The sequence below is a fragment of the Trichomycterus rosablanca genome, chromosome 7 (assembly GCF_030014385.1).
Source record: "Trichomycterus rosablanca isolate fTriRos1 chromosome 7, fTriRos1.hap1, whole genome shotgun sequence".
NCBI classification, from domain to species: Eukaryota; Metazoa; Chordata; class Actinopteri; order Siluriformes; family Trichomycteridae; genus Trichomycterus; species Trichomycterus rosablanca.
The window spans coordinates 13,274,313-13,294,012 of record NC_085994.1 but is presented as its reverse complement, the minus strand read 5'-3'; the positions used below and the strand labels follow the sequence as shown (position 1 = coordinate 13,294,012).

At 39.8% G+C, this 19,700-nt stretch overlaps 1 protein-coding gene across 4 annotated transcripts in view; it reads right to left on the bottom strand.

Moving 5' to 3' along the window:
• agbl4 (AGBL carboxypeptidase 4) overlaps window positions 1-19,700 on the bottom strand; it is a 587,706-nt gene that overhangs the window by 241,109 nt on the left and 326,897 nt on the right. For all 4 annotated transcript variants that reach the window (XM_062999017.1, XM_062999019.1, XM_062999018.1 and 1 more), the window contains one exon: window positions 7,758-7,974. In XM_062999017.1, the coding sequence (XP_062855087.1) occupies window positions 7,758-7,974 (217 nt within the window). The remainder of the gene's footprint in view (window positions 1-7,757; window positions 7,975-19,700) is intronic.

Below are 19,700 nucleotides of genomic sequence, written 5' to 3'. Positions count from 1 at the left end.
CGCCCTGTTTCAAGCAATAAAAGAATATTTTGACTTTAAAAAACGAAGTTAAAACCAAGAAACAATCATTATGTGGTGGTTAAGTCGTTAAGTGAATAGGACAGTTCACTCTTCTTTAAACACTGAGGGGAAACATAAAAGAATATAGCCAATGTTTTATTTAATGACGATTTAAACAATTTTATTCCCCCCTCGATTGCACAGTTAGACTTTCTTCTACTTGTTTAGTTTCAGAATGAATTACTTTTGCTTTCTCTGTTTTTACATTATAAACATAAGAAATAAAGCAGCTCTAGATAACAGCTCAGAGAGCTTCTTGAAGTCGGCAGTTACGTTTTATACTAATCACTCCAACACACACTTGAAACAAACATGAAACAAACTTTTTCCCAGTGCTGACAATATGCATCGGTGTTTGGCCAGTGGTGACAGGAAAGAAAAAAAATGCTTCCAGTAAAAGTGCTTATGCAGCATTTCTCCCTCTGACTACAGCCATAAAACACCACTCCATCAACTTAGCATACAGAAGAAAATTGTAGCTGTGTGTAGGTGTGTGTATAAGGCCGATGCTGAACAGCAAGAGTGAAGTGAAATGAAGTGCAGTGTTAGGATGCTTTATCAGTTCTGTTTTCACCAGGCTGCTGGACACGGGGCACTAATCAGTCATGGAGAAGGGATCACATACTGTATGATTTATTAATCGTTAAAAATTCTACTGACAAATTCAGACTGGCCTTTATGTCACACTATTGTTTAAGATGTTTATACTTCAGACAAGAACTGGGCGATAAAATGATGTCGATATGTATCGCGATAAACTTTTCCTCGATTACGATGATAAGCTTTGGGCATATTATCAATTCTATTTTTCCTCCTCACTAGTGCAGAACAGCACAGAAAGCAGCCTAATCATGCATCTCGTAGGTTAGGCGTAAAGCTGGCACAATAGCCAATCAGACTGCTCCCTGGATTGCACGAGATGAGGAATAGCGCATAAACAGTAGCAAGCTACGGGAAGATGGCCAGTGGAGAGAAACCCGAAAGCAAAAGAGAAGGCGAAGGTGAGCCGTGTGATTTTGATGACGATGTCCCCAAAATATGTCGCCATTCAGTACTAAGTCGGGAATTGCTACCAATTTATATACAGTAGCAAACAGAAAGTATAATAAAACGGCATTCAAGTGTTGTTAACCAGCCATCTAGCAGTGCCGATAGTCGGCCATCAAGCAGGTGGACTTTCTTTTAAGCAACAGTTAGTTGTGGCATTTTTTCTGCCTTTACCACGTACAAAAAAAAAAAGTCGGAAAGGCACCATGACATAATGGCAACTATCTCTTATTTCATGACTAAAGACATGATGCCAATTAGTACGGTGGAGAAAGAAGATTTTAAAACCTCCTGAAAGTTAATGACTTAAGATATCAACAAGTCAGTTTTTCTTTACTATTTGCGTTGCTTTGTGTAATTTGCATACTATGTTGTATGTATATTACATTCTTATAATAAATATTAAAATATTTTAAAGCAGTACTATTTGATTTCTATTCTTTAAAAACTGTGACAGTTTTACCAAAACCTTTATCGTGATAATTATCGATATTGATCGATATAGAAAAATGTATCAAGATAAAATTTTTGGCCATATCGCCAAAAGTTTGGAGTATACCATATACCCTTCTAAGGCTTTGGGACACCAGCAAACCACAGTGCAAGTCATTATCTATAAATGGAGAAAACTTGAACAGTAGTAAATCTTCCTAGAAGATGGTGGCCTACCAAAACTCCTCCATGTCACAAAAGAGCCCAGATGAACGTTTAAGAAACTGCAGGCTTCGCTTGCCTCAAAAAAGATCAGTGTTGAGTGTTTTACCAATCAAGACAGGGCAAAAATAGTATCAAATGGATATATGGAAGAGCTGAAGGGTGGAAACCACTTAAAGGTTTGTCTCTCATTATCCTTTTGGATAATGCTTTGGATAAAATGTAGCCTAATGTGTCTAATGAAACTGGTATGTGCCGAGTCTAGTTGTTGTTTGAGTGAAGAATTAGGCAAAAATCGTAGACGACTGGAAGTTTTAGTCTGTTAAAAAAATCAATTGCCTCGCAATAGATTGGCTTCCTGTCCGGGGTTTGTTACTGGATTGCAACCAGTGATTCCGGGGAACCCAGGCCCACCTCAACCATGACCAGGAAGGAGCGGTAGTTTAATTTAAAATTGAATTGAAATGAAGTGAAATTAGGTCAGTATTACAGAATGATGCTGGTGTGTAAGAGGGGTGGTACGGTGGCTCGGTGGGTAGCACTGTTGCCTCACAGAAAGACAAGAAGGTCCTGGGTTTAATTTCCAGGTGGAGCAATCTGAGTCTTCTCTGTGTGGTGTTCACACCTCAGGGAGCTCCGGTTTCCTCCCACAGTCCAAAGACATGCAAGTGAGGTGAACTGGAGAGAGAAAATTGCCCTTAGATGTGTGTGTGAGTGTTTGTGTGGCGTCTTGTCTAGGATGTTTGTGTTGCGCCCATTAAGAGCTGGGACAGGCTCCAGCACCCCCCGACCCTGATAAGGATAAGGGGCTTAGAATGTGAGTGGTATAAGATATTTACGACATTCTTTAAAATAAAGTGATTCCGGATCCATAAAAACATCAAGTAATTGTCCCACATGTGGAAGCTGTAGCACCTACAACAAAAGTGGGAAAACATACAGACATAAAACTGAAGAGTCGAAACCTTGACCCAGCAAACAACGCAGGACAGAACAAAGAGACAGACTGACAGGGAATTCATTTGATGCATTTATTGCATTTTTTTACTAGTTTAGATTTATACACCCCTGGATCCCTTTCTCTTCATCTTTGTCCCAATACATACCCCTCTCAGACACTTTTTTTCAGCACTATGAGTGTATAAAGTAGGTGGTGTCAGCACCTGCAGCCCTGATGAATGACCCAATACTGCCCTAAACTGGCCCTGCCTGCAGTGATGCACACTTTACAGATGCTATAAAAGGCACCTAGTAAAAGGAATGCGCTGGTAAACAAAAGGAGACTAATAAAAGGAGATAGATGGGAGAAAAACAGAGACTGAGATACTGAGACAGTAAGAGAGGTCATGGCAGATATACGATGACAGTAGAAGAAACAGGAGTATAGGGGGATTGGTGAGAGGAGCGTACGGGGAGGCAATATGCAATTTAAGCATTTATCCCTACAGTGCAATTACAACAGAGCTATTCCCTTTACTGCTATAGCTCTGATAGCTCTCTCTGCTTTAGGCAGTGGGAAAGATCCAGCAACTCAAATCACACCTCAGAGATAGAGAAATAGCAAGAGAAAAAGGTAGATGGGTAATGGGCCCTCCGGCTGAATCCTGTCTGCATGTCTCCTACACCATTCTCTGTATCGACGTAAATACCAGTCTGGGATTGTCATTTCAACCAGAGCTCTGCACTGTCAGTGGAAATGCTTAGATAATTAATGCACACTTCTAATAATGGTGCTGTTATTTATTTATTTAGTAAGTTATTTTATTTATTTATTAGGATTTAAACATCATGTTTTACACACTTTGGTTACATTCACGACAGAAACGGTAGTTACTCATTACACAGGATTCATCATTTCACAAGTTTAATGTCAAACACAGTCATGGACAATTTTGTATCTCCAATTCACCTGACTTGAATGCTTTTGAACAGTGGGAGGAAACTCACACAGACACGGGGAGAAAATGCAAACTCCACACAAAAAGGACCTGGACCACCCCACCTGGGGATCAAACCCAGGACCTTCTTGCTGTGAGGTGACAGTGCTACTACCCACTGAGCCACCGTGCCATCCAGTAATAGTTGGAGAGTTGCAGGGCTAAAAAAAAAAAAAGTACCAGAAAATACACAAAAGCTCCTCTCACACTTGCCACCCTTATAGACACAAGCCTTTTGGAATTATTCATTTATTTATTATTTTATTAATTTGTTACATTTTAATTTATGTATTTATATAATTTACTTCAGTTATTTAATTAATGTATGTATTTGTTAGAGTGATAAGTGGTAGTTTTTGGAACTCATTGGAACACAAATCCCCACACTCCCATAAAGCTAACACAGCAGTACGATCATAGTGCTTGTAATGTGATGGTGTGGGAATGCATTGATGCCTCAGGACCTGGGCAACCTTCCATAATTGCAGGAACCATTAATTCTGCTGTTTACCAGAAAAGCCTGAAAAAAAGAATGTCTGATCATCTCCACAGTGACATGAAGAACAAGTTGCTGGAACAAGTTGTTAATTTTAAGAGGACAATTCTTTTACCGCAAGTGATGTGTTGTGTAATTTATGTCCCCTTAAACAATTCTAATGAACATTTTATTTCAAAATAGTGCTTTGTGTTTCCTCGTGTTCTCAATGTATTATATTACATTTTGTATCGAGAGCTTAAACTATTAAGTGGGACAAATTTGCAAACAAAGGAAATCAGGAAAGTGAAGATTACCTTTTGACCGATGAACTGGACCCTGAGTATGATAAATTATGATAAATGATAAATTACCATTGGTGGTAAAATGACCAATGAATGAATGAGCATCTACAGATAAAACCAGTGTAGCCTAGGTTTCTCTCAAACTCGATCTAACTAGGTCTCTATCTCTAACCCCCACTCTCTTTCATTATGAGAGACCTGTGCTGCCACAGACCCAAGAACACAGGACATAAAAAGACAAATAAGACCATAAAACCCCCTTATGCCCATGCATACTAATGCCAATGCATCCTCCATCCAGCACGTTCCTTTAAATCTGACCTGCCGCAGTGCTTTTTAAAGGATTATTTCCCAACATGCTGTACAGTAAAGAGCAGCGTGAGCCAACAGACCGATACACTGCTTTCTTATTAGGACATCATAGCACCATTAATTAAACAGCCTTTAATATTTGGAATGAATATACAGGTCTGATACAGCTTAGAAATTTAGGGTATGCTGTCCATGTCACTGCTGCCTGCAACTGGTGAGAACTTGACAGACCACGTAGCTCGAAGACAGAGAGACAGGAACTGCACTAAAACACTGATTTAAAAATACAATGTCCAATTATGTTAAGTATGTTTTACTCAAATAAAATAGCAGGCTTTTTTCTCGGGTGGAAATAATAGCTCGTATTTTAATGTCACTGCGAATTAGCCTAGCGATTCATTTCAAAGGCCGTTTGCTCGGAGCCTGCGGCAGAGAAAAGCCTTATCCGCTAGTAGACATCTTGATTAGAATACGCTCATATTAGCCCACTAATACATTGATAATGATTATTATTAATAATAATATTATAATTATTATTAATTTACAGTATTTATTAATATAATTATACATACATAATATGAACAGAAGTATGTGGTCATACTTTTCAATCCCATTGTGTTGGCCCCCACTCCCACTGTTGGCGAAGGTCACAGTCAGTCTGTTTTGGAAAGGCGTCCACAACATTTGGAATCTGTGCCCATGATGTAAATTGATGTTCAGATTTCTTTTCAATTGTTGAGGTCAGGGCTTAATGAAAGCCAGCAAAGTTCCTTCACACCAAGCTCATTAAACCATGTCTTTATTAACCTTGATTTGTGAACAGGAGCACAGTCAAAGTGGAGAGGAAAGGGCCTTCCCCAAACTGTTGATACAAAAAAGCATGGGACCTGCACTGAGAGCTCAGTGACAAGTGCACCTGCCAACAACTATGGTTAGCCAATCATGTCCTTGATGATGGCAGACCAGCCAATAGTACTGCTGAAATTCAAACCTCGGATCTCAGCTGTAGAGTAGCTGTAGTGCCACCTGTGCCACCTGCCACTTACATAAAAATTACATAAATAATAACAATTTAAAAGTAAAAAAAAAAAACCTTCCTACTGTTCTAGCAATAATATGCCGTGCCTAAAATTAATATTTAATAAATCATTAAGTAATATTTACAGTTACTACCGCTTATCAGAATAAGAGTGTGTTCGAAAACCTAGGGAGCTGCCTTGCTGTCTTAGTGTCTACATAGGCAGCTGCCTTAGTAGAGAGGATTCTAATAAGTCAGTGACTTATAAGGCAGGTTATTCGAACGCACTACTTAGATAGCGATTCCATCGGGTTTCGCATTTCGCGTTTAGCATCTTGCCATTAAAACCAATAAACTGAGGTAGCACAGCACGCTAACGTCAGTATAACATCTTCCTTCATGTACCGATAACGGTTAAATTTCCTAACAAGCCCGAACTTGCAAATAAAAACACTCGGTACAAGTTTATACAAGTTAAAAATCAGTAATATTTTATTTACGTTTGATAATAACTCCATTCGTTTCTCCGCCCCGTCAGCCATGTTTATTTTTCAGTGAGAGAAGAGCACCCGACCCGCAATGAATTCTGGGATTGCCTTGATCACTAAGGCAGCGTCGGATGCTCACTCGTTCTTGAGCCAAAATAACATTGAAATATTAAGATGCCTCAGAAGTGAGGATTTTAAGGCATCTAGGATTTCGAACAGCCTCCTTCTCGGGAGCGCGCACAGGATGATGTAAAATGCTATCTATGTAGAGAGCGCACTAGCTTTTCGAACACACCCTAATTATTCTACTTTGGCAAGGTATCACATAAATAATAATAATAATAATAATAAAACAATCTTCTGCCCTCCCACTGTTCTTTGTGATGTCACTGTAAGCAATAATATGCCGTATCTAAATTTAATATTTAATAAATCATTAAGTAATATTTACAGTTACTACCACTTATCAGAATAATTATTCTACTTTGGCAAGGTATTACATAAATAATAATAATAATAATAATAATAATAATAATAATAATAACAATAATAATAATAACAATAATAACAATAAAACAATATTTTGCCCTCCCACTGTTCTTTTGCGATGTCACTGTAAGCAATAATACGCAATGTCTAAATTTAATATATAAATCATTAAGTAATATTTACAGTTAGTACCGCCTATCAGAATAATCACTCTTATACATATCATAATCATACATATCATACAGATATCACACAAATAATAATAAAACAATCTTCTGCCCTCCCAATGTTCATTGTGATGCCGCTGTAAGCAATAATACACCGTCTCTTTAGCGTGCACTATCTTTGTTTCTGAGCCACATTCATTCACATGCATATTGGTCCAATTTTTTTTTGCCTGTATAATTTACCAATTCAAATCACATTTCATACAAAAGTGATTCTTTTTCTAAACTGATGCCACATTTCTTATCAATAAATGTCCTTTCATCTCACGCCCTTGCAGCACGGCTCTCCTTGAAATGTGGAAGTGATGGAGAAAAATGAAAAAAGCCTCTTAATCTTTCAAGCATTTCTAATGAGTTTTTCTTCTACAATTATTTGATAAGAGCAGAGACAGCACTGCGAGCGCTCCACATGATCCAGCACCTGGGCCAGCAAGGACTCAATGATCTGAACTGTCTCTTACACACGTGTGTGAACACACACACTCACAAAAAAAAAAGGAAAGCAGTGGCACTCCATATGTTTAATATCTTGATCCAACAGAGGAACTTAAGATCATAGTTTGATTATAAGATTACACATTAAGCACCGAAGGACCTAAAGAATGTCTTAAGTTTAAAATCGTCTCTTGATTTTAATTTTGCACGTTTAATAATAACATTCATGACCATAATTTCATCAGAAGCAAGTGTTGTGCCAACTAATCCACAAGTAGAAATAAATACACCCACACACAAACACACTCACCACACTGAGACCCAGCTGCTCTCTCTTTAGGTAGTCTAGGTTTCTTTGCTCAAGGCTGGACAGATAGTGCTGCAGGCGGGAGTAGGTGTACGGGTAACAGTAGGCAAACTGGTACACGTCATCCTCGCGGTCAAAACAGAAGGCAAAAGACATGACGTAGTTCCTCCGATGGTCCGGGCACCGGTAGTAATACACATTCTTTGCAAGAAGTCTTTGCCTGAAAGACAGAAAGAGAAAAGGGAAGGAAAATAATGACTCAAAAATTCAAAGGCTGTAATCTCAATATACTGATGTAAAAATTAGAAATTTGGTCAGTGTTCCCATTAGTTGATTATATGGCAGGAATGTTTTAGAATGGCAGGGATCCCCCCACCCCCAACCCAGCAGATGTGGTACCCCCAATGTTCAATTCATGCCTATGGGCTTGGTCTAACTGTACTCAGGTGCTAAATTCCTTAAGGCATGCACATACAGAAAATCAAAATATAAAAGATGATTTCAAATGATCAAAACAACAAGTCTCAGAAGAAAATGTCATTTAAGGCATTGCTACATAAGGGTGTGACAAATCCACCAACCTGCCCATTTATACTGGCAGGTATTAGATGGATGCACAGTTTGCACGGTTCCAGTGTGTTTGGGTGGAGAATATAATAAAAAGCATACAAATTGAGGGTAACATGTTTGTTATGTCAAAAGCCAAAGTAATAGTGATAAATCACACGCCTCACCTCACTTTTGCATTTTATATATGGCCACCTTTTTCTTTATGATCAGTATTTCTTTTTCATGGATTTTAATTTTACATATGGTTGCAAAGCTGGATTTTGCTTTAAAGTCTTTATCAGTTGAATTATGAACAAGGTCACAAAAAGGATTGGAGTTTAGTCCAGGGGGTGTAACTGAATTGCGTCCTGCATTGCCGGACCTAGAGTGGCCCTGACCGGAATAATGCGATGGTATAACAAGAAAAGCACAGTGTGTATGCAGGTCATTTTCCCCTGTCAGTGTAACAGTGGGTTTGGTGCCACCTGGAACAACACATGTGCGACTCAGGAATACACCCCGGTGTTCCTGTAAGCCATCACAATCCCATAGTGGAAACTGAGGTGCCAGTTTGTTTTGAATGTGACAATCAAATGTTACTGTGTTGTAAAACAATAGAGCCAATCATGTTCTACTGATCAAAAGTGGCCATAGAGCGGCACGGTGGCTAAGTGGGTAGCACCGTCACCTCACAGCAAGAAGGTCCTGGGTTCGATCCCCAGGTGGGGCGGTCCGGGTCCTTTCTGTGTGGAGTTTGCATGTTCTCCCCGTGTCTGTGTGGGTTTACTCCGGGTGCTCCGGTTTCCTCCCACAGTCCAAACACATACAAGTGAAGTGAATTGGAGATACTAATTTGTCCATGACTGTGTTCGATATAACATTCCTGTCATGAATATAATATAAAGTGTGAAACATGATGTTAAAATCCTAATAAACAAAACAAACAAAAGTTGCCATAAATCTCCAGCAGTTTACTTTTGGGAGAGGGTGCTATAAAAAAAATACATTAAATAAAAATACAATAAAAATAAATTAAAACAACAAATTAACAAATAATAATAATATAAATAATAACAATAATAATAATAACAAAAACAATAATAATAAAAACAACAACAACAACAACAACAATAATAATAATAATTAATAATAATAATAATAATAGCTAGCTCTGGTAATTGACAGTAAAATATATAAAGCGTTACATAAAGACTGGGTGACATAATAAATAAGTGAGAAATTATCTGTATTGTCTGGGACAAACAAATGAAAAAAGCTAAATTGCTCAGTAATCTTGGTTTCTATTTGCATTGCCTAAATTCATATTAACAATATCACCAAGTGTGTCTCCATAAAGAATTTACATAATGTGCAGTAATTTCCATACCACTGATGCTACACAGTGCTCCTGGGTAGAATAATGTCCTCAGAACAATCAGAAAGCTTTTGGAGAAAAAAATAAAATAAAAACTACTCTGCACATTATGTAAGTCTATTTTTTAATGCAAAAAAGGTGTGAGTGTTAGTGTGTACATTTTAATACTAAGGAGGATTAACCCCTTTTTGCATTGTTCCAATTTGGGTATTTCCAATTCCCCTGTTCTAGGCACGCATACATCTACTCTGACGTGTGAAGCCAATTAATTCCTACACAACATGAAGGACCAAGCTGTTTTCTCTGTACTCCTCCACTGGTTGTGTCACTGCCTCAGACAGACAGCAGGAGTCGCTGTTGTAAAGAGATTAATCTACATCAGCCTTCTCTCTCTCAGACACTGCTAACTGGGCTGGTGGGACGAATAAGACTCAGCCATGATAGTCACTAATTGAGAAGTTATAATGAGTGTAAATTCTCCTTAATGTTCTTTTTTTTATTTTTTATATTTTGTTTATGCATTTTCTCTCAACTTTTTAGCACATCCAACTGCCCGATTGCGTCACACTTCCTCTCCACTAATGCCGACCCCCGCTCTAATTAGAGGAGAACAAAGCTAACCCACGCCCCCTCCGACACGTGGGCAGCAACCACATGCATTTTGTCACCCACACTAGGCGAGTGCATATATGCGAATCAGCCTTGTGTACGGAGAGACACACCATGATCCGCACTCTTTCCTCACCTCTGTGCAGGCACCATCAATCAGCCAGCAGAGGTCGTAAATGCATCAGTCACGAGAAGTCCCTATCCGGCTTAATACCCCACCCCTGTATGAACAACAGGACAATCGTTGTTCACGTGGCCGCTCAGCCCAGCCGGATAGCAGAGCTAAGATTCGATATGGTGTATTTGAAATCCCAGCTCTGGTGCGCCACCTGAGCGTCGTCTAAATGTTATTTACATTTTTCGGTTTTGAAAACAAAACAGTGCATTATATCTTTCTGCTTTAAGATATTTTACTAAACATACTGAGCTCATGGTTTACTTTTTATTTCCTTCACAGCTCTACTAAGAACTTCTTAGAAGTTTGTGTTATTCCAGCCAGCAGCATTTTCTCTCTAATTTACAGTTCGCTTAAAGTAATAGCAGTCAGCATACCCCCATACATACATCATGTAACCTGATTACCAGGCAGAAGTCCAAATATTTGATTCAGATCACTGATAATCAGAATATAATATGTGTCAATTGTCTACAGGACAATTTGAATAATCAGATAACTGCCAGAATCTGAACTTTACTAATCAGATTATTAGAGAGAATGTAAATGCAAACCATTTTAATGCTTTTTTTTAAAAATAATTTATAGTCAAGTTAAGTTTTTGTCTCCCCTGGTGGTAAGAACATTTCTAACACCTGCTAATGGACCTCCAGTCTTTGTCATTCTAAGTAGCAGCAAAGGTATGAACTTGTTCATCAGCAGATATAACAAAACGAGCATAAGAACGCAGAGCTGTTTCCAGCTATCAGAGATGTCTGATTATATCTCGATTCTTTTTCTAATTAGCAGGACGTGGATAAGCAAGTGAAAAGAAAAAAGGTGTAGCTCGCTGTACAGCTGAAACACAACGTGACGGGGAACCGCTGAGAGAAAATGGAGGCAGGCTTGGATGTTAAGGGACACGCTGAACGCTGACAATCAGCAGACAGAGCGGGGAGATCCAGTGGGAGGGTGGAAAAAAAAAAAAAACATGCGATAAAGGACAAAGAAAGAACACAAGCATTGGAGAGGAGGAGGAGGGAGAGTGGAAGATAAGACAGGATGAAAGTAACATGATCAGAAAATGGGCTAAAATGGGCATGAGGGGGATAAGTAGCCGGGAAATGGAAAAAAAAAAAAAAAAAAAAAAAAAAAAAAAAAAAAAAAAAAAAAAAACAGACAGAAGGATTAGATGACGTTTGCACTAGTGTCTAGAGCACAATGGCTACTGGACAGCTGACCGATAAGGAGGAGAAACAACTCTCTCAAATCAGTCTGAGCAAAACCAGGCCACCCATTACCCGCCCAGTACCATGATTTACACGCCAGCAAAAGTCCAACACACACTTGTGCTCAAATTCGTGCTCAGTACGCGCACACACACACACACACACACACAGTCAGCGGCTAAAATACAAACAAGCATGCCAACAAATTCCCCAGCGTCTCTGCCGCCTCAACAAAGTGAACAGCTGAATAGAAATTAAACCAAATTAGTCTGGCACTGTAGACCAGAGGGAAGTAAAGACTGAGCAAGAAAAGAGGCCAGACTGATCAATTCTACTGTAGAGGAGTGAAACATCAACGTCTCATGAGTCTTAGCCTACGAGGACAGGGAGGAAAAGTTCCTTTACTATGATACTACCATATTTTTAAACACACATGTGCTAAACCTGTATTTGTTTTCTGCACACGTTTGACTAGCATGATGCAGGAGGTCATGTCAGTGTTGGCATTTGAGCTACAATGACCACATGTCTACAATTACTGACTGTAGTCCATCTGTTTCTCTGCATATTTTTTTAGCCTGTTTTCACCCTGTTCTTCAATGGTCAGGACTCCCACAGGACCACCACAGAGCAGGTATTATTTAGGTGGTGGATCATTCTCAGCACTGCAGTGACACTGACATGGTGGTGGTGTGTTAGTGTGTGTTGTGCTGGTACGAGTGGATCAGACACAGCAGCGCTGCTGGAGTTTTTAAATACCGTGTCCACTCACTGTCCACTCTATTAGACACTCCTACCTAGTTGGTCCACCTTGTAGATGTAAAGTCAGAGACGATCGCTCATCTGTTGCTGTTGTTTGAGTTGGTCATCTTCTAGACCTTCATCAGTAGTCTCAGGATGCTGCCCACGGGGCACTGTCGGCTGGATATATTTTTGGTTGGTGGACTATTCTCAGTCCAGTGAGGTGTTTAAAAACTCCATCAGCGCTGCTGTGTCTGATCCACTCATACCAGCACAACACACACTAACACACCACCACCATGTCAGTGTCACTGCAGTGCTGAGAATGATCCACCACCTAAATAATACCTACTCTGTAGTGGTCCTGACTATTGAAGAACAGCATGAAAGGAGGCTAACAAAGCATGCAGAGAAACAGATGGACTACAGTCAGTAATTGTAGAACTACAAAGTGCTTCTATATGGTAAGTGGAGCTGATAAAATGGAGTGTAGAAACAAGAAGGTGGTTTTAATGTTATGGTGTAGTGGGGCCCTATATATCACCTAGTGCTAGCTAAAATGTTGCTCTGAGCGTATCTCAGCTGTGCCAGACAGCCACTATTGGGCTTTTGAGTAAGGCCCTGAATCCTCTCAGCTCTGTAACAATGAGCAGGGACCAAACAACAAGGACCATGTGGTGGTACCAACTTTACCAGCTGCACCACGTGGCTGATCCAGAGAAAGTTTGCAGGGTTGAAAGTCCACACACATGCAACCAACCAAGTACTAATCAACAGTATTAATTAGTAAAATTAAATAAGCAATTCATCTGGTACATAATGGACCTGCTAGAGGAGGCTATGTCTGAGGGAGGGAGATTGACTGGGTTGTACAATTGCAATCTGGCTAAGGCGCCTACACTTGTAGTTTTTTTTTTGGCTTGGTCCTAAAATTAAAAAAATTCAAACTACGAGGGATCTTCAAAATGTTTCCACACTTTTATACTTTGGTTGGAAACGGTGAGGGCTGAAAGAGTAGTAATTGGTCATGACTGCGAGAGAGCTTATAGTCTGGATTTAGCACCATCTGATTTCCACATTTTTGGACGCTCAAGGAAGCTTTAAGGGGAGAAGATTTTCATGTGATGATGGTGTGAGAGCAGCGCACCATCAGTGGCTACACTCTCAACCCGAAATTTTTTTTGCTGATGGCATTAAAAAGACGGTGGGAAAAACACATCAGAAGGTGACTGTGTAGAAAGTGATGTCATTTGTTTTTGAAATTCTTACTAAATAGAGTTTAAAAAGTGCGGAAACTTTTTGAAGAACCCTCGTATAGTCACCTGATAGAGATCCCACTATTTTAAAACCTGCTCATTTTTACCCTATTGAAAGAATTGCCATGTACAAGAAATCTCTCCATACTAATGATTTGTATTTGCATTCTTTCTTAATCTATGTAAGATAAAGTCCACTTTATTAGTAAAAATAATAGAGGGAATTTAATAGATAGTCATATACCGTCATAATGCCAAATCCAACCCTGCACTAACACACCTTTCCTCCTGTGTAGGGTTAATGATACAGCATGGCATCTTCCTGTTTTATTCTATGTTTAGACACTCTCCCGGCTTCTCTTCAGTGTTTGACCTTGTTGTCAACTGAGCAAGTCCTGCCTATTGATTTTAATTCCCCAGTGGGAGTATACCGCCTGCTTTTCCTGCTCTGCCGCACTGCTATTGGCTCAAGAAAATAGCTTTGTATGTTCCTCCAGAGAGAGAGAGATAGTCAGGCAGACAGACAGAGAGAGAGAGAGCTTGAAGCAGACAGTTTTTTCACTTCTCTGTAGCATCTCTTTTGCGTTCTGCCTCTCTCGCTCTCTTTTCTTACCCTGCTGTGCATGATGGCAGTTTGTTTTATCTAAATGATGGTGGCCCATGGCTCGGTGTGCTTCCAGATTTGGTGCAAAGCTCTAGTTTTCAGAAAGATTTGTATTAGTGTGTGTCAAAGGGGTCAAAACAAAGCCTCCAGAACAATACTGTGCACACTTGGGATTGACTGATATATCATTTGCAAGATGACTGCAGATATCAAGGTTCCACCATCAGTGAAGATCGGGTACTAAAGTGCAGATATGCTTCACATGTCATATAGCAAAATGTACAGTATTTATGTATGAACGTGTCACATGTATTTATGAATGTAATGCTACTTTGTACATTCAGACAATGTATGGGGTGTGGTGGTGGTGACAGAGAACCTGTTGATAAAAACTAAACAGAATAGATATTTATCTTAAAGGGATAAGTAGTTGATGAGTGTTCTCACTGTCTGGGTGTTCTCCAGGTACCTTCATTGGATGGATGGATGGATGGTGGAAGAACAAACGGATGGATGGTGGATGGACGGATGGACAAACGGACAAACAGATGGATGGTGGACGGACGGACGGATAACAGGATGGATGGTGTACGGAAAGACAAACAGATGGATGGTGGACGGACGGATGGACAACAGGATGGATGGTGTACGGAAAGACAAACAGATGGATGCATGGTGGACGGATGGATGGACAACGGGATGGATGGATGGTGTACGGAAAGCCGAACAGAGGATGGATATTGGATGGACAAATGGATGGATGGTGGACGGGGGGCTCAAGAAAGCGCCGTAAGCTTTAAGCTACTTTCCCCAAATTCACCAAGCTGAGAGTAAACTCTCACAAAGTGAATTTGTGAGTGTTGATGCCCTGTGTTGGACTGGTGCCTTATCCAGGATGTAGACCTCCCTTGTGTCTAGTGTTCATGGGTGGTACAAGATCCACTGTGACTGTAACCAGGTTGAATCATTTGTAAAAATGACTAAATCGAGGATATTTAACTCTGAAAAAGTTTTTCTTTAAATGACAAAAGTATAAAGAAATGACTTTTGTTTTGTCTGACCAACTTAAAAAATAAATAAACACATTTTAAATTTCATGCCTGCAACACACTCAAATAAAATTGGGACAGCGGCTAAATAAGAGTGAAAAGTTTATAGAATATTTCAGTTATGCCATTTTGACACATTTCACATTAAACAGGTGAACTGGTGACCAGTGAGGGGATCATGATTGGGTATAAAAGGGAAGTCCATCAAAAGCCTAGTCTGTGCAAGAAAAAGTGGGTTATGGGTCACCACTCTGAGCCAAACTGCATAAGAGAATGTCAGTTCGTTCAAAAAAACATTTCTTATTGGAAAATTGCATCTACTGTGCATAATATTGTGAAAAGATTAAGAGAATCTCCAAAGAAATATCAGTCTGTGTAGGCAATTTATCTAATTTTGCACAATTTTGTATCTCCAATTAACCTGATTGCATGTCTTTGGACTGTGGGAGGAAACCGGAGCTCCCGGAGGAAACCCACGCAGACACGGGGAGAACATGGGGATCAAACTCAGGACCTTCTTGCTGTGAGGCGACAGTGCTACCCATCGAGCCACAGTGCCGCTGTCTGTGTAGGCAAAGGCTAAAAACCTTTAAGGTTAGATGAACTTGGGAGTACTTCAGAAAAATGTTGTCACATAACACAATCCACCACTGCGTCAACAAGTGCAGCCTGAAACCCTGTTATGCAAAGAGAAAGCCATTCAGTAATTCCACAGACTGAAAGCTCTTCCAGAAGGGTTTCTTTCTTAGTTAGCTTTAATTAGCCATTCTAAAACCACCTTTGGTCCAGTTTATTTCCACTCACAGCAAACCGCCCCATGCTTGACAGCAGGTACAATGCTGTTGGGTTTAAATGCCCTAACCTTTCTCCTCCAAACATACGTCTGGACATGTGCAGAAATCATTAATATCCCAATACTGCCATAACATGACGTGACGTGACATGTTCTCTAATCCAAAATAAGCTTTCAGACCGAACCCGCTTCCCCTAGAAATCACCTCGACGAGGAAGAAAATTGCTAGCTTTCATTCAGAGTGGGTACATGTCTATATTCTCAAATCAATCAAGCGTAGAGGTCATCACAGACACCTCTCTCTTTTTAATCTCTCTCTTGCCTTTCCTCATCTTTATTCACAATATTTCCTGTCATCCTTTTAATGTGCTGAAGGTTAAAGGATTTAAAAAGGATTTCTTTTCAGTAATAAAGCCCTCTTTCCACTCATCTGTGCCAAACATATTAATAGTTCAGGGTGAACAGCAGAACTGTTAAGGTTTTGTGATCAGGGTAATTGCATAGAAAACTACCATGGTTTCAGAATATCTATTTTCTTTTTTAAACAATGAGACTTATTGTGTTTTTTTTAACCAACATACTGGCACATTCCGCCATAATTTTATTATTTAAAAATAATAAAAAATAAATAAATAAATTGTTTAAATAATAATAATAATTATTATTATTATTTTAACTTGTTTTTTATAAACAAATGGCATTGTAGCATATCCTTGTGTTTCTTAATTTGGTAGCCCAGTCATCGTTGAGTGGTTTTTGGGGTGTGTGAGACTGGGGGTCAAGTTTGTGCATTGGGGGTGCTCAAGCTGGCCCTGCTGACAAGGAGAGGCACTGTAGCTCAGAATAGTTAAGCTGTGCCTCTTCCTTCATCTAAAACATCAGCCGATACTGTCCATTCTCTTGGTTTTTCAGCTGCATTCCACCTTTTTTCATCTTCTTCCATGTCTAGACTCATTTTCTTGATATTTCATATACAGCTAGACATCTTCTGTTTTCATAAAACAATCCCAGCATCCCTATGTAATGCTAGGAGTAGGAGGAAGCAGAGCGGGACAGTGTGGTTACTAAGCAACCCTGCTTGTTTTGTCGCCTGGCCAGCCACATGCAGGGGCATTTTTGAAATTATTTTGATTGTGGTGGTGGTGGTGGTAGACTTCTAAATTATTTGTCATTTTTCTTTCCTGGACTAAAAATTCCAGACCACATTGTGGGTATTTGAATTGCTGGTATTACTGATGGTATTTGAACTGGCAGTACGAGTAAATGCCTAAGAGCATCACATGCATGTGTGGGATCTAAGAGAGAAGACTAAAACTAAGCAGGTAACTGCAGAGCAGCGGCAGGAGAGCGCACTTCCCAGCAGGTGGGGCGCAAAGAAAGAGAGAGAAACAGTGTGTGTTTACGACACACACTAAATAAGCAGTTTGGTGATATTTGAAAATGCTAGGGCACCTTGTGAAAAAAAAGTCAGCTTCAAAGGGAAAATGACTTTTTCCACACAAGAAAACGCATGCAGGGATTTTATAACTTCTATTTAGCTTCTCTCTCTCTGCAGCATCAAAGACAATGCACAGTATAACAATGAATATCCATCTTTCTCACTGCACTGCCTTTCTATTTCAAGGAAAGTGATGGTTTGGTTTCTCACGCCAGTGATTCACTACATGGTCCTCACACTGCTATTATAAAAGCTCATACTATTCTGGAAAGGTTTTTGAAACCTGTCATCTGATAATCGCAGAACATGATTTTGGGCACTGATGTTGAGTGATAAGGCATATAGTCGGTAGTCCAATTCATTTTAATAGTATCGGATTGGATTGAGGTACAGGTTGTGTGTGGATCAGTCAATACCCCAGTGGAGCTTGCCATGTGCGAAGCAGATCTGTTGCAGATCTGGTCAGGACCCCCACAGGACCACCACATAGCAGGTATTATTTAGGTGGTGGATCATTCTAAGCACTGCAGTGACACTGACATGGTGGTGGTGTGTTAGTGTGTGTTGTGCTGGTATGAGTGGATCAGACCCAGCAGCGCTGCTGAAGTTTTTAAATACCGTGTCCACTCACTGTCCACTCTTTTAGACACTCCTACCTAGTCGGTCCACCTTGTAGATGTAAAGTCAGAGACAATCGCTCATCTATTGCTGCTGTTTGAGTTGGTCATCTTCTAGACCTTCATCAGTGGACACAAGACGCTGCCCACTGGGCGCTGTTGGCTGGATATATTTTTGGTTGGTGAACTAAAAAACTCCAGCAGCGCTGCTGTGTCTGATCCATTCATACCAGCACAACACACACTAACACACCACCACCATGTCAGTGTCAATGCAGTGCTGAGAATGATCCACCACCTAAATAATACCTGCTCTGTGGTGGTCCTGTGGGGGTTCTGACCATTGAAGAATAGGGTGAAAGCAGGCTAAAAATTTATGTAGAGAAACAGATGGACTACAGTCAGTAATTGTAGAACTACAAAGTGCTTCTATATGGTGAGTTTAGCTGATAAAATGGACAGTGAGTGTAGAAACAAGGAGTTGTTTATGTATATATATATATATATAACGTGTAACGTTAACGTGTAACGTGCTCACCTGCAGTGCCCATGCTAGTCAGCAGGGGTTGGCTGGATGGTGTTGGAGGCGCAGGTTCTCCTTAAACTGCACTTCAAAAGCATTGTCTGCCCCTAATCAAGCAATACTCGCTATACCTGGGGCCAGCTCTTTATAAGTGTACTGAAATTTGGCTACGTCCTCTGATTTCCTGACTTATTGTGTCTGTCTTTTCAATTGACTGATAAGTCTGGTTGAAGGTAAGACTTGATAACTTGGCCAACTCTCACTGGCCTCTTTGCCAGCATTCTTTGGTTCTGGTTTTAGAAACTCAGCCGGCAGAACAATGGCAGCTTTCTGGTTTAGCAGCTTTGATTGTGGGCACCCTTCTGGTTCGAGTTTTCAAATGGGTGGCACAAACTGTTTAGCTTGTATACAGATACATCTGTCTTGTTTCTTTGGTGAGCATTTGATTTGCAGCACATCAGTGGACTGCATAGCTGGGAGGTTTCTTTAATTAGAATATATTGACCTCTTTTTGCTCTGCTTTTTGGGTATTCAGGGTTTTGTCGTGGACCCGCTTCCGGTTCAAGTTTTCCAATGGGTGGTGAAGCAGTAGCCCAATTTTTTGGCTAATGCTGGTTTACAGAGGTCCCCTTTATTGTTTCTCTGGGTGTGCTTTTTAATAATTTAATGTAATAATTTAATTACATTTAATAATTAAAAAAAAATTTAATGTGCAATTTAAGATTTCATGTGCAATCATTTGTAAATAATATTTTATTCATAGAGTTTTTTACTTTTATTATTGATAATGTACAGTATATATTGTTATACACTGTACTGTTTATTTGTCTATTTTTGTACTGAGTGTCTTGCTGCTGTAACACTGAATTTCCCCACTGTGGGACTAATAAAGGATTATCTTCTCTTATGGTTTGCAACTCATTGGTGGATTGAGTAGCTGGTGAAATTGCTTAAAGCGTTCATTTGTTTCAACTTGAGAAACTTGAGTTTACTTTGTTTTCTGGTGATC